At 49.0% G+C, this 15,832-nt stretch overlaps 1 protein-coding gene across 1 annotated transcript in view; it reads left to right on the top strand.

Annotated features, from left to right (window-relative positions):
• The first annotated feature begins 4,850 nt into the window (after positions 1–4,850).
• AJAP1 (adherens junctions associated protein 1) overlaps positions 4,851–15,832 on the top strand; it is a 302,246-nt gene continuing 291,264 nt past the window's right edge. The window contains exon 1 of the mRNA XM_069947483.1: positions 4,851–5,111. Within this exon, the coding sequence (XP_069803584.1) occupies positions 5,083–5,111 (29 nt within the window). The 5' untranslated portion in view covers positions 4,851–5,082. The remainder of the gene's footprint in view (positions 5,112–15,832) is intronic.

The raw sequence follows: 15,832 nt of genomic DNA on the forward strand, positions 1-15,832 counted from the left end.
AGGAGAGCAGGGAGAGCAGGAGATCAGGGAGAGCAGAAGATCCAGGAGAGCAGGAGATCCAGGAGAGCAGGGAGAACAGGAGATCAGGGAGAGCAGAAGACCCAGGAGAGCAGAAGATCCAGGAGAGCAAGGAGAGCAGGAGATCCAGGGGAACAGGAGATCAGGGAGAGCAGAAGATCCAGGAGAGCAGAAGATTAGGGAGATCAGAAGATCCAGGAGAGCAGGGAGAGCATGGAGAGCAGGAGATCTAGGAGAGCAGGCGATCGAGGAGAGCAGGCGATCGAGGAGAGCAGGAGATCCAGGAGAGCAGGAGATTGAGGAGAGCAGAAGAGCCAGGAGATCCAGGAGAGCAGGAGATCAGGGAGAGCAGAAGATCCAGGAAAGCAGGGAGAGCAGAAGATCATGGAGAGCAGGAGATCCAGGAGAGCAGGAGATCCAGGAGAGCAGGAGATCCAGGAGAGCAGGAGATCAGGGAGAGCAGGAGATCAGGGAGAGCAGGAAATCCAAGAGAGCGGGGGATCAGGGAGAGCAGAAGATCTAGGAGAGCAGGGAGAGCAGAAGATCAGGGAGAGCAGAAAATCCAGGAGAGCAGGAGATCCAGGAGAACAGGAGATCAAGGAGAGCAGAAGATCTAGGAGAGCAGGGAGAGCATGAGATCTAGGACAGCAGAAGATCCAGGAGAGAAGGGAGAGCAGGAGATCCAGGAGAGCGGGGAATCAGGGAGAGCAGAAGATCCAGGAGAGAAGGGAGAGCAGGAGATCAGGGAGAGCAGAAAATCCAGGAGAGCAGGGAGAGCAGAAGATCCAGGAGAGCAGGAGATCCAGGAGAGCAGAAGATCATTGAGAGCAGAAGATCATGGAGAGCAGAAGATCATGGAGAGCAGAAGATCAGGGAGAGCAGGAGATAAAGGAGAGGAGGAGATTAAGGAGAGCAGGAGATAAAGGAGAGCAGGAGATCAGGGAGAGCAGAAGATCATGGATAGCAGAAGATCATGGAGAGCAGGAGATCCAGGAGAGCAGGAGATCCGGGAGAGCAAGACATCCAGGAGAGCAGGGAGAGCAGGAGAGCAGGAGAGCAGGGAGAGCAGGAGATCCAGGAGAGCAGTGAGAGCAGAAGATCCAGAAGAGCAGAAGATCCAGCAGAGCAGGGATAACAGGAGATCCAGGAGAGCAGGAGATCAAGGAGAGCAGGGAGAGAAGGAGATCCAGCAGAGCAGGGAGAACAGGAGATCCAGGAGAGCAATAGATCCAGGAGATCCAGGAGAGCAGGAGATCTAGGAAAGCAGGAAGAGCAGGAGATCCGGGAGAGCAAGAGCTCAAGGAGAGCAGGAGAGCAGGGAGAGCAGGGAGAGGAGGAGATCCAGGAGAGCAGAAGATCAGGTAGAGCAGAAGATCCAGGAGAGCAGGGAGAACAGGAGATCAAGGAGAGCAGAAGATCAGGGAGAGCAGAAGATTCAGGAGAGCAGGAGAGCAGGGAGAGCAGAAGATCTAGGAGAGCAGGGAGAGCAGGAGATCCAGGAGATCCAGGAGAGCAGGGGATCAGGGAGAGCAGAAGATTCAGGAGAGCAGGGAGATCAGGAGATCAGGGAGAGCAGAAGATTTAGGAGAGCAGGGAGAGCAGAAGATCCAAGAGAGCAGGAGATCCAGTAGAGCAGAAGATCATGGAGAGCAGAAGATCCAGGAGAGCAGGAGATACAGGAGAGCAGGGAGAGCAGGAGATCCAGGAGAGCAGAAGATCATGGAGAGCAGAAGATCCAGGAGAGCAGGAGATCAGAAGATCAGGGAGAGCAGAAGATCCAGGAGAGCAGGGAGAGCAGGAGATCTAGAGGAGCAGGAGTTCAGGGAGAGCAGAAGATCCAGGAGAGCAGGAGATCTGGGAGAGCAGAAGATCCAGGAAAGCAGGGAGATCAGAAGTTCCAGGAGAGCAGGGGATCCAGGAGAGCAGGGAGAGCAGGAGATCTGGGAGAGCAAGAGATCCAGGAGATCAGGGAAAGCAGGAGATCCAGGAGAGCAGAAGATCCAGGAGAGCAAGAAATCCAGGAGAGCAGGGAGAGCAGGAGATCCAGGAGATCCAGGAGAGCAGCGGGAGCAGGAGATCCAGGAGAGCAGAAGATCCAGGAGAGCAGGGATAGCAGGAGATCCAGGAGAGCAGGGAGAGCAGGAGATCCAGGAGAGGAGGAGATGCAGGAGAGCAGGGAGAACAGGAGATCCAGGAGAGCAATAGATCCAGGAGAGCAGGAGATCCAGGAAAGCAGGAAGAGCAGGAGATCCAGGAGAGCAGAAGATCCAGGAGAGCAGAAGATTAGGGAGAGCAGGACATCCAGGAGAGCAGAAGATCAGGTAGAGCAGAAGATCCAGGAGAGCAGGGAGAGCAGGAGATCCAGGAGAGCAGAAGATCAGGAAGAGCAGAAGATCAGGAAGAGCAGAAGATCCAGGAGAGCAGGAGATCAGGAAGAGCAGAAGATCCAGGAGAGCAGGGAGAGCAGAAGATCCAGGAGAGCAGGGAAAGCAGGAGATCCAGGAGAGCAGGAGATCTGGGAGAGCAAGAGATCCAGGAGAGCAAGAGATCCAGGACAACAGGAGATCCAGGAGAGCAGCGAGAGCAGAACATCCAGGAGAGCAGGTATAACAGGAGATCCAGGAGAGCAGGGAGAGCAGGAGATCCAGGAAATCAGGGAGAACAGGAGATCCAGGAGAGCAAGAGATCCAGGAGAGCAGGGAGAACAGGAGATCCAGGAAAGCAGGAGATCTAGGACAGCAGGAGATCCAGGAGAGCAGGGAGAGCAGGATAGCGGGAGATCTAGGACAGCAGGAGATCCAGGAGAGCTGGGAGAGCAGGAATAACAGGAGATTCAGGAGAGCAGGGAGAACAGAAGATCCAGGAGAGCAGGGAGAACAGGAGATCCGGGAGAGCAAGAGATCCAGGAGAGCAGATAAAGCAGGAGATCCAGGAGAGCAGGGAGAGAAGATCCAGGAGAGCAGGGAGAACAGGAGATCCAGGAGAGCAGGAGATCCAGGATAGCAGGGAGAGGAGAAGATCCAGGAGAGCAGGAGATCTAGGACAGCAGGAGATCCAGGAGAGCAGGATAGCGGGAGATCTAGGACAGCAGGAGATCCAGGAGAGCAGGGAGAGCAGGAGAGCAGGAATAACAGGAGATCCAGGAGAGCAGGGAGAACAGAAGATCCAGGAGAGCAGGGAGAACAAGAGATCCAGGAGAGCAAGATATCCAGGAGAGCAGGGAAAGCAGGAGATCCAGGAGAGCAGGAGATCCAGGAGAGCAAGAGATCTAGGAGAGCAGGAGATCTAGGAGAGCAGGAGATCCAGGAGAGCAGGGAGAACAGGAGATCCAGGAGAGCAGGGAGAACAAGAGATCCAGGAGAGCAAGATATCCAGGAGAGCAGGGAAAGAAGGAGATCCAGGAGAGCAAGAGATCTAGGAGAGCAGGAGATCTAGGAGAGCAGGAGATCCAGGAGAGCAGGGAGAACAGGAGATCCAGGAGAGCAGGGAGAGGTGCAGGAGATCCAGGAGAGCAGGATATTCAGGAGAGCAGTTAGAGGTGCAGGAGAGCAAGGAGAGCAGGGAGAGGTGCAGGAGAGCAGGGAGATCCAGGAGAGCAGAGAGAGGTGCAGGAGAGCAGGGAGATCCAGGAGAGCAGGGAGAGGTGCAGGAGAGCAGGGAGATCCAGGAGAGCAGGGAGAGGTGCAGGAGAGAAGGGAGATACAGGAGAGCAAGGAGATCCAGGAGAGCAGGGAGAGGTGCAGGAGAGCAGGGAGAGGTGCAGGAGAGCAGGGAGATCCAGGAGAGCAGGGAGAGGTGCAGGAGAGCAGGGAGAGGTGTAGGAGAGCAGGGAGAGGTGCAGGAGAGCAGGAAGATCCAGGAGAGCAGGGAGAGGTGCATTGCAAGAGGACAATGTGAGGCAGAGGGGGATTGGCTAGAGGAATCAGAAGGGTCAGGGCTGGGGGGGGGGAGGGCTCCAGGAGTAAATAAGGAGGTCACTGCAGACTGTGTGATCAGGTGAGGACAATGGCAACAACTCCCTGGGACAGGAGACATCCTACCCTGCAGTCCTGAGCAGGCAGCCTGATCCAGTGTGGAGGAGAAGGGGTTAACTGTGCATGCATTGCCTGTTCCAGACAGCAGAGACCCAACTGTGATTCCCTGACACAGAGACTTGTGAAGCAGCAGACAGCAGAGAGTGATCAGAGACTGAGAGATTCCATGGACTCCACAACTTAGAAGCCGGCGATCACTTCTCACCTGGCAGCCCCCCACCATCCCCAGTCAGCGCCCCCCACCATCCCCAGTCAGCGCCCCCCACCATCCCCAGTCAGCGCCCCCCACCATCCCCAGTCAGCGCCCCCCACCCCTGGTAAGGCTGGCACCCTGCTCTGTGTGGCCACTGATCTGCCGCTTCCCAACCAGCTTCTCCTCCTCCTCCTCCTCTTCTTCTTCTTCTCTCTTGCAGCCCAAAATATGAGCCTCCTCTAGGGAAGTGGCTGCACGATCTGTCCAGGCAGCAGCAGCATCCTCCTCCTCATCCTCCTCCTCATCCTCCTCAGGACCAGGCTGCTGGCACCCAGCTTCTCCTCCTCATCCTCCTCCTCAGGACCAGGCAGCTGGCACCCAGCTTCTCCTCCTCATCCTCCTCCTCAGGACCAGGCTGCTGGCACCCAGTTTCTCCTCCTCATCCTCCTCAGGAGCAGCTTCTCCTCCTCATCCTCCTCAGGAGCAGCTTCTCCTCCTCCTCCTGGCATCTCTGCCTGCTGCCCCCCTGTCTCCCCAGCAGCCCCCTGCCCCTCAGTGGTCGGTCCCCATAGGCGATCTGTGCAGCATGTCCTGTGTGGAGGCAGCAGCCAGTCCTCAGCCCAGCAGCAGCAGCAGCTAGAGCATCTCCCGGATTATTACAGCTCCCTCCATACAGCTATATACATATATACCCAGTGCATCTGCCCGGATTATATATACACCCAGTGCATCTCCCCGGATTATATATATATACCCAGTGCATTGTGCATCACCTTGTATTCTGGAAGCAGCACAGATGGAGCAGTGCATGCAGATCTGAGCCGGTCAGACGTCACCATGTGGATTACACAGCTCGTAGGAAGCAGGTAAGGAGACCACATTATATTATGCAATGCACTAACCAGGGGGGTGAAGACTTTTGCAAAGGACTGAATGTTGTCTGCAAGACTCTATGGTCTACATTGCTGCGTATTCAGTGTTATTGGGTGACGATTAACCCTTTCTGTCCTGGAATCAAGTTTCTTGGCCCCTTGCAGGGCTCCTAAATCCTCTTAGTCCAGCCAGGCACACATTGGTACACATTGGGGATGCATCAGAGAGCAGGCATTAGAGAGCAGGAATTGGGCTAAGTTGCTATGACCTCTGGCTTATGGAGAACTTGCAGTGAATGTAATATTCTTATTGTGCTCCCTCTATTATCTCCTGACTATTATACAGCCCCCCATATCATACAATGTTCTGTCAAGGTCACCTGAGATGAGGGGGGACATAGAGCACCAGGTGTACCTGTAGCATACAGGATAGAAGCCTCCATGTGTCATTGCATCTAGTCAGACAGGTAACAATTGCACAAGGCTGCCATAGACTTCGATGTGTTAGTCTTGTTGCTGTTGCTGGATCCTGCTAGGACATTGCATGTGCTGGGACCCTGCTGGATGCATATTTGGGATGTACAGTGGGTCTGTGGAGGTCTATCATGTCTGGACAAGGTGTTGGAGGACTAGAGGTTGGAGGTTGCATTTTGGATGTGAAGTTGTAGATATAGCTGAGCCCAGGATGCGATGCTTTGCGGCTATAATGTCGTGATGCAGTGATCACACACAAGTCTCCTGCTTATACACTATCAGGGCTCTCTGTTATCTATTGAAGTTAATAAAAGGTAATATTATGTCTTTTTGATATTGTGTTTTCAGTTTAAACAAACACGTTGTCCCCCCTGTGGCCACTAGAGGGCGCGAGACTCCAGCAAAATCCCCTTACTGCCAGAATCTAAATGTCTTTTGTGTTGAGTTTTCCCTAATTCTGCATCTCCTGTTATTGTGAAACCTTGTCTGCTGTGTGACACCTATAGGGGGCAAGTGCCACAGCCAATGAGGGTGACACCTATAGGGGGCAAGTGCCACAGCCAATGAGGGTGACACCTATAGGGGGCAAGTGCCACAGTCAATGAGGGTGACACCTATAGGGGGCAAGTGCCACAGCCAATGAGGGTGACACCTATAGGGGGCAAATGCCACAGCCAATGAGGGTGACACCTATAGGGGGCAAGTGCCACAGTCAATGAGGGTGACACCTATAGGGGGCAAGTGCCACAGCCAATGAGGGTGACACCTATAGGGGGCAAATGCCACAGCCAATGAGGGTGACACCTATAGGGGGCAAGTGCCACAGCCAATGAGGGTGACACCTATAGGGGGCAAGTGCCACAGCCAATGAGGGTGACAACTATAGGGGGCAAGTGCCACAGCTAATGAGGGTGACACCTATAGGGGGCAAGTGCCACAGCCAATGAGGGTGACAACTATAAGGGGCAAGTGCCACAGCCAATGAGGGTGACACCTATAGGGGGCAAGTGCCACAGCCAATGAGGGTGACACCTATAGGGGGCAAGTGCCACAGCCAATGAGGGTGACACCTATAGGGGGCAAGTGCCACAGCCAATGAGGGTGACAACTATTGGGGGTCAAGTGCCACAGCCAATGAGGGTGACAACTATAGGGGGCAAGTGCCACAGCCAATAAGGGTGACAACTATAGGGGGCAAGTGCCACAGCCAATGAGGGTGACAACTATAGGGGGCAAGTGCCACAGCCAATGAGGGTGACAACTATAGGGTGCAAATGCCACAGCCAATGAGGGTGACAACTATAGGGGGCAAGTGCCACAGCCAATGAGGGTGACACCTATAGGGGGCAAGTGCCACAGCCAATGAGGGTGACAACTATAGGGGGCAAGTGCCACAGCCAATGAGGGTGACACCTATAGGGGGCAAGTGCCACAGCCAATGAGGGTGACACCTATAGGGGGCAAGTGCCACAGCCAATGAGGGTGACAACTATTGGGGGTCAAGTGCCACAGCCAATGAGGGTGACAACTATAGGGGGCAAGTGCCACAGCCAATAAGGGTGACAACTATAGGGGGCAAGTGCCACAGCCAATGAGGGTGACAACTATAGGGGGCAAGTGCCACAGCCAATGAGGGTGACAACTATAGGGTGCAAATGCCACAGCCAATGAGGGTGACAACTATAGGGGGCAAGTGCCACAGCCAATGAGGGTGACACCTATAGGGGGCAAGTGCCACAGCCAATGAGGGTGACAACTATAGGGGGCAAGTGCCACAGCCAATGAGGGTGACAACTATAGGGTGCAAATGCCACAGCCAATGAGGGTGACAACTATAGGGGGCAAGTGCCACAGCCAATGAGGGTGACACCTATAGGGGGCAAGTGCCACAGCCAATGAGGGTGACAACTATAGGGGGCAAGTGCCACAGCCAATGAGGGTGACAACTATAGGGTGCAAATGCCACAGCCAATGAGGGTGACACCTATAGGGGGCAAGTGCCACAGCCAATGAGGGTGACATCTATAGGGGGCAAATGCCAAACCAATGAGAGTGACACCTATAGGGGGCAAGTGCCACAGCTAATGAGGGTGACACCTAGAGGGTCTTGAAAATAGTGGCGTGAGGCCACAGAAACGTTGCCTTCTCCTGATTGCTGTGCTGAAAAATTATTTTATCGTCACAATAAACACCTAATTTTGCCTGCACTATAATCGGAGTGCCGCTGGACTTACTTTAATATCTATCTATCTCCTATCTCCTATCTATTTATCTATCTATCTCCTATCTATCTCCTATCTATCTATCTATCTATCTATCTATCTATCTCCTATCTATCTATCTATCTATCTATCTATCTATCTATCTATCTATCTATCTATCTATCTCCTATCTATCTATCTCCCATCTATCTCCTATCTATCTATCTATCTATCTATCTATCTATCTATCTCCTATCTATCTATCTCCTATCTATCTATCTCCTATCTATCTATCTCCCATCTATCTCCTATCTATCTATCTCCTATCTATCTCCTATCTATCTATCTATCTATCTATCTATCTCCTATATATCTATCTATCTATCTATCTATCTATCTATCTATCTATCTATTTATCTATCTATCTATCTATCTATCTATCTCCTATCTATCTATCTATCTATCTCCTATCTATCTATCTATCTATCTATCTATCTATCTATCTATCTATCTCCTATCTATCTATCTATCTATCTATCTATCTATCTCTCTCCTATCTATCTCCTATCTATCTATCTCCTATCTATCTATCTATCTATCTATCTATCTATCTATCTCCTATCTATCTCCTATCTATCTATCTCCTATCTATCTATCTATCTATCTATCTATCTATCTATCTATCTCCTATCTATCTATCTATCTATCTATCTATCTATCTATCTATCTATCTATCTATCTCCTATCTATCTATCTCCTATCTATCTATCTATCTATCTATCTATCTATCTATCTATCTACCTCCTATCTATCTATCTCCCATCTATCTCCTATCTATCTATCTATCTATCTATCTATCTCCTATCTATCTATCTATCTATCTATCTATCTATCTATCTATCTATCTCCTATCTATCTATCTATCTCCTATCTATCTATCTCCTATCTATCTCCTATCTATCTATCTATCTCCTATCTATCTATCTCCTATCTATCTATCTCCTATCTATCTATCTATCTCCTATCTATCTATCTATCTATCTATCTATCTATCTATCTCCTATCTATCTATCTATCTCCTATCTATCTATCTCCTATCTATCTATCTCCTATCTATCTATCTATCTCCTATCTATCTATCTATCTATCTAGCAAAAGTAATCCAACAGCACTCCGGAGTAGTGAAGAAAAAAACGTGTTTTTTATTCCATTTTCAAAGATGCAGCACAGCAAACAATGTTTTGTTTTGTATTGTTTGCTGTGCTGCATCTTTGAAAATGGAATAAAAAACACGTTTTTTTCTTCACTACTCCGGAGTGCTGTTGGATTACTTTTGCTAGATAGATAGATAGATAGGAGATAGATAGATAGATAGATAGATAGGAGATAGATGTTAGACAGAAGAGTGAGTGGTGGTCTGTACCGACCTAAAGTGTCCAAAGAACCTCTGGGAACTAATGACACTTGGGACTGTCCCTAAATAAGAAGCTAATGACAGGGCACCTGACTGCTGCCCCCCCTAGAGGTCTGAGGGGGGAAACTAGTAACATGTACAGGAGATGAAGTATTACAGGATTTCTGTTGTAACCCCTTGGCTCTGTCATGCCTGTAGAGGGTCTTCTCTGTAATGCTTGTAGAGGGTCTTCTCTGTAATGCTTGTAGGGGGTCTTCTCTGTACGGGCTGCTTGTAGAGGGTCTTCTCTGTACGGGCTGCTTGTAGAGGGTCTTCTCTGTGATGACTGCTTATAGAGGGTCTTCTCTGTGATGACTGCTTATAGAGGGTCTTCTCTGTACGGGCTGCTTGTAGAGGGTCTTCTCTGTACGGGCTGCTTATAGAGGGTCTTCTCTGTAATGCTTGTAGAGGGTCTTCTCTGTACGGGCTGCTTGTAGAGGGTCTTCTCTGTGATGACTGCTTATAGAGGGTCTTCTCTGTGATGACTGCTTATAGAGGGTCTTCTCTGTACGGGCTGCTTGTAGAGGGTCTTCTCTGTACGGGCTGCTTATAGAGGGTCTTCTCTGTAATGCTTGTAGAGGGTCTTCTCTGTAATGCTTATAGAGGGTCTTCTCTGTACGGGCTGCTTATAGAGGGTCTTCTCTGTACGGGCTGCTTGTAGAGGGTCTTCTCTGTAAGCCGGACCCCTATAGTCTTAATCAGAATGTGACAGCGCCTCTTTGGTGGATCCTTGGATCCTTAGTGTGGAATCCTATTACATGTAAGAGTTATACAGTATACAGGAGCAGGGCTGTACGTTGTATCCCCCCCTCCCCCCATGATCTATAACACTGGGGGGCAGTAACTTTATAGAGGAAATCCATATTATGGCTGAGTGGAGATTATAGACTGGTCCTATCATTAAGGCGTCCTGTAAAGCCCCTGTCCGCATCTCATAAAGGTTTATCTCCCCCGTCACACCATCCTGTGTGGATATATAACATGGACTCCACCATCATCATAAACATCGATCTCTTCAGCAAATGCCGGAAGAAGAAGGTGATAAGGATCCCATCATAGGAGACCACCATAGAGGAAGGGGACTACACACAGTGATCCTTCACAGGAGACCACCATAGAGGATGGGGTCTACACGTAGTGATGTGGAGCCCATAATAGGAGACCACCATAGAGGATGGGGTCTACACGTAGTGATGTGGAGCCCATCATAGGAGACTACCATAGAGGAAGGGGTCTACACGTAGTGATGTGGAGCCCATCATAGGAGACCACCATAGAGGAAGGGGACTACAAGTAGTGATGTGGAGCCCATCATAGGAGACCACCATAGAGGAAGGGGTCTACACGTAGTGATGTGGAGCCCATCATAGGAGACCACCATAGAGGAAGGGGTCTACACGTAGTGATGTGGAGCCCATCATAGGAGACCACCATAGAGGAAGGGGTCAACACGTAGTGATGTGGAGCCCATCATAGGAGACCACCATAGAGGAAGGGGTCTACACGTAGTGATGTGGAGCCCATCATAGGAGACCACCATAGAGGATGGGGTCTACACGTAGTGATGTGGAGCCCATCATAGGAGACCACCATAGAGGAAGGGGTCTACACGTAGTGATGTGGAGCCCATCATAGGAGACCACCATAGAGGACAAGGTCTACACGTAGTGATGTGGAGCCCATCATAGGAGACCACCATAGAGGAAGGGGTCTACACGTAGTGATGTGAAGCCCATCATAGAAGACCACCATAGAGGAAGGGGTCTACACGTAGTGATGTGGAGCCCATCATAGGAGACCACCATAGAGGAAGGGAACTACACGTAGTGATGTGGAGCCCATCATAGAAGACCACCATAGAGGAAGGGGTCTACACGTAGTGATGTGGAGCCCATCATAGGAGACCACCATAGAGGAAGGGGTCTACACGTAGTGATGTGGAGCCCATCATAGGAGACCACCATAGAGGAAGGGGACTACACGTAGTGATGTGGAGCCCATCATAGGAGACCACCATAGAGGATGGGGTCTACACGTAGTGATGTGGAGCCCATCATAGGAGACCACCATAGAGGAAGGGGTCTACACGTAGTGATGTGGAGCCCATCATAGGAGACCACCATAGAGGAAGGGGTCTACACGTAGTGATGTGGAGCCCATCATAGGAGACCACCATAGAGGATGGGGTCTACACGTAGTGATGTGGAGCCCATAATAGGAGACCACCATAGAGGACAAGATCTACACGTAGTGATGTGGAGCCCATAATAGGAGACCACCATAGAGGAAGGGGTCTACACGTAGTGATGTGGAGCCCATCATAGGAGACCACCATAGAGGAAGGGGTCTACACGTAGTGATGTGGAGCCCATAATAGGAGACCACCATAGAGGACAAGATCTACACGTAGTGATGTGGAGCCCATAATAGGAGACCACCATAGAGGACAAGATCTACACGTAGTGATGTGGAGCCCATCATAGGAGACCACCATAGAGGAAGGGGTCTACACGTAGTGATGTGGAGCCCATAATAGGAGACCACCATAGAGGACAAGATCTACACGTAGTGATGTGGAGCCCATAATAGGAGACCACCATAGAGGACAAGATCTACACGTAGTGATGTGGAGCCCATCATAGGAGACCACCATAGAGGAAGGGGACTACACGTAGTGATGTGGAGCTCACCTGCTATCTGTACTTCACGGATCTTCATGTTACCACAATCCAACTATGAGCTTCTTGTCTGCTGAGCGCCGCTCCTCTTCTTGTCTCTCTATGGGGGCTGAGGGTTATTTAGGAGAACAGAGCACCCACAAATGTAACAGAGCACCCCCAAATGTAACGAAATACCCAAATGTAGCAGAGAACCCAACAAATGTAACAGAGAACCCCCAAATGTAACGGGACACCCCAAATGTAACAGAGAACCCCCAAATGTAACGGGACACCCCAAATGTAACAGAGAACCCCCAAATGTAATGGGACACCCCAAATGTAACAGAGAAACCCCAAATGTAATTGAACACCCAAGTGTAACAGAGAACCCCCAAATGTAACAGAGAACCCCCAAATGTAACCGGACACCCCAAATGTGACAGAGAACCCCCAAATGTAACGGGACACCCCAAATGTGACAGAGAACCCCCAAATGTAACGGGACACCCCAAATGTGACAGAGAACCCCCAAATGTAACGGGACACCCCAAATGTAACAGAGAACCTCCAAATGTAACGGGACACCCCAAATGTAACAGAGAACCCCCAAATGTAACAGGACACCCAAATGTAACAGAGAACCCCCAAATGTAATTGAACACCCAAGTGTAACAGAATCTCAAAATGTAACAGTGAACCCCCAAATGTAACAAGGCACACAAAATATAACAGCTCCCCAAATGTAATAATACCCCTCAAATGTACCAACCCCCCAATGTAACAGCAACCCCCAAGTTTAACAAAAAATCTCAAATAAACAGAGCAACCCCAAATGTAACAGAGCAGCCCATTGTAATAAAGCAGAGAGAAAGCAGTAAAACGGAGACACCCCCCCCCCCCAAAAAAAATGTAATCAATAACTGAGCCCCCAAAAATGTAACAGAGAACCCCAGAATTTAAGAGAGCACACCCAAATGTAATATAGTGCCCCCAAATGTAACAGAGTGCCCCCAAATGTAACATAGTGCCCCCTAATGTAACAGAGTGCCCCCAAATGTAATATAGTGCCCCCAAATGTAACAGAGTGCCCCCAAATGTAACAGAGTGCCCCCAAATGCAATATAGTTCCCCCAAATGTAACAGAGTGCCCCCAAATGTAACAGAGTGCCCCCAAATGTAAGAGTGCCCCCAAATGTAATATAGTGCCCCCAAATGTAATATAGTGCCCCCAAATGTAAGAGTGCCCCCAAATGTAATATAGTGCCCCCAAATGTAATATAGTGCCCCCAAATGTAAGAGTGCCCCCAAATGTAACAGAGTGCCCCCAAATGTAATATAGTGCCCCCAAATGTAACAGAGCTCCCCCAAATATAATATAGTGCCCCCAAATGTAACAGAGTGCCCCCAAATGTAATATAGAGCCCCCAAATGTAAAAGAGCGACCCAAATGTAATATAGTGCCCCCAAATGTAATATAGTTCCCCCAAATGTAACAGAGTGCCCCCAAATGTAACAGAGTCCCCCAAATATAATATAGTGCCCCCAAATGTAACAGAGTCCCCCAAATATAATATAGTGCCCCCAAATGTAACAGAGTCCCCCAAATATAATATAGTGCCCCCAAATGTAACAGAGTCCCCCAAATATAATATAGTGCCCCCAAATGTAACAGAGTGCCCCCAAATGTAATATAGTGCCCCCTAATGTAACAGAGTGCCCCCAAATACAACAGAGTGCCCCCAAATGTAACAGAGTGCCCCCAAATAAAAAATAGTGCCCCCTAATGTAACAGAGTGCCCCCAAATGTTACGGAGTACCCCCAAATGTAACAGTGCCCCCAAATGTAACAGAGTGCCCCCAAATGTAATATAGATCCCCCAAATGTAAAAGAGCGACCCAAATGTAATAGAGTGCCCCCAAATGTAATAGAGTGCCCCCAAATGTAATATAGTTCCCCCAAATGTAACAGAGTGCCCCCAAATGTAACAGAGTGCCCCCAAATGTAATATAGTGCCCCCAAATGTAACAGAGCTCCCCCAAATATAATATAGTGCCCCCAAATGTAACAGAGTGCCCCCAAATGTAATATAGTGCCCCCAAATGTAAGAGAGCTCCCCCAAATATAATATAGTGCCTCCAAATGTAATATAGTGCCCCCAAATGTAACAGAGCTCCCCCAAATATAATATAGTGCCCCCAAATGTAACAGAGTGCCCCCAAATGTAATATAGTGCCCCCTAATGTAACAGAGTGCCCCCAAATACAACAGAGTGCCCCCAAATGTAACAGAGTGCCCCCAAATGTAAAATAGTGCCCCCTAATGTAACAGAGTGCCCCCAAATGTTACGGAGTACCCCCAAATGTAACAGTGCCCCCAAATGTAACAGAGTGCCCCCAAATGTAATATAGTGCCCCCAAATGTAACAGAGTGCCCCCAAATGTAATATAGTGCCCCCAAATATAATATAGTGCCCCCAAATATAATATAGTGCCCCCAAATGTAACAGAGCCCCCAAATGTAACAGAGTGCCCCCAAATGTAATATAGTGCCCCCAAATGTAACAGAGCCCCCAAATGTAACAGAGTGCCCCCAAATGTAATATAGTGCCCCCAAATGTAACAGAGTGCCCCCAAATGTAACAGAGTGCCCCAAGTATAATATAGAGCCCCCAAATGTAATATAGTGCCCCCAAATGTAACAGAGTGCCCCCAAATGTAATATAGTTCCCCCAAATGTAAAAGAGCGACCCAAATGTAATAGAGTGCCCCCAAATGTAATATAGTGCCCCCAAATGTAACAGAGTGCCCCCAAATGTAATATAGATCCCCCAAATGTAATATAGATCCCCCAAATGTAAAAGAGCGACCCAAATGTAACAGAGTGCCCCCAAGTATAATATAGTGCCCCCTAATGTAATATAGTGCCCCCTAATGTAATATAGTGCCCCCAAATGTAATATAGTGCCCCCAAATGTAACAGAGTGCCCCCAAGTATAATATAGTGCCCCCAAATGTAATATAGTGCCCCCAAATGTAATATAGTGCCCCCAAATGTAATATAGTGCCCCCAAATGTAAAAGAGCGACCCAAATGTAACAGAGTGCCCCTAAATGTAATATAGTGCCCCCAAATGCAACAAAGCGCCCCCAAATGTAACAGAGTGCCCCCAAATGTAATATAGTGCCCCCAAATGTAACAGAGTGCCCCCAAATGTAACAGAGTGCCCCCAAATGTAACATAGTGCCCCAAATATAATGTAGTTCCCCTTAATATAATATAGTTCCCCGAAATGTAACAGAGCACCCCCAAATATAATATAGTGCCCCCAAATCTAACAGAGTTCCCCCAAATATAATATAGTGCCCCCAAATGTAACATAGTGCCCCAAATATAATATAGTGCCCCCAAATGTAACAGAGTGCCCCCAAATGTAATATAGTGCCCCCTAATGTAACAGAGTGCCCCCAAATGTAATATAGTGCCCCCAAGTATAATATAGTGCCCCCAAATGTAATATAGTGCCCCCAAATGTAAAAGAGCGACCCAAATGTAACAGAGTGCCCCCAAATGTAACATAGTGCCCCCAAATGTAACATAGTGCCCCAAATATAATGTAGTTCCCCCAAATGTAACATAGTGCCCCAAATATAATGTAGTTCCCCCAAATGTAACAGAGTGCCCCCAAGTATAATATAGTGCCCCCAAATGTAATATAGTGCCCCCAAATGTAATATAGTGCCCCCAAATGTAACAGAGCCCCCAAATGTAATATAGTGCCCCCAAATGTAACATAGTGCCCCCAAATGTAACATAGTGCCCCAAATATAATATAGTGCCCCCAAATGTAATAGAGTGCCCCCAAATGTAATATAGTGCCCCCAAATGTAACAGAGCCCCCAAATGTAATATAGTGCCCCCAAATGTAAC

This window comes from Dendropsophus ebraccatus, chromosome 12, assembly GCF_027789765.1.
Source record: "Dendropsophus ebraccatus isolate aDenEbr1 chromosome 12, aDenEbr1.pat, whole genome shotgun sequence".
In the NCBI taxonomy this organism is placed as follows: Eukaryota; Metazoa; Chordata; class Amphibia; order Anura; family Hylidae; genus Dendropsophus; species Dendropsophus ebraccatus.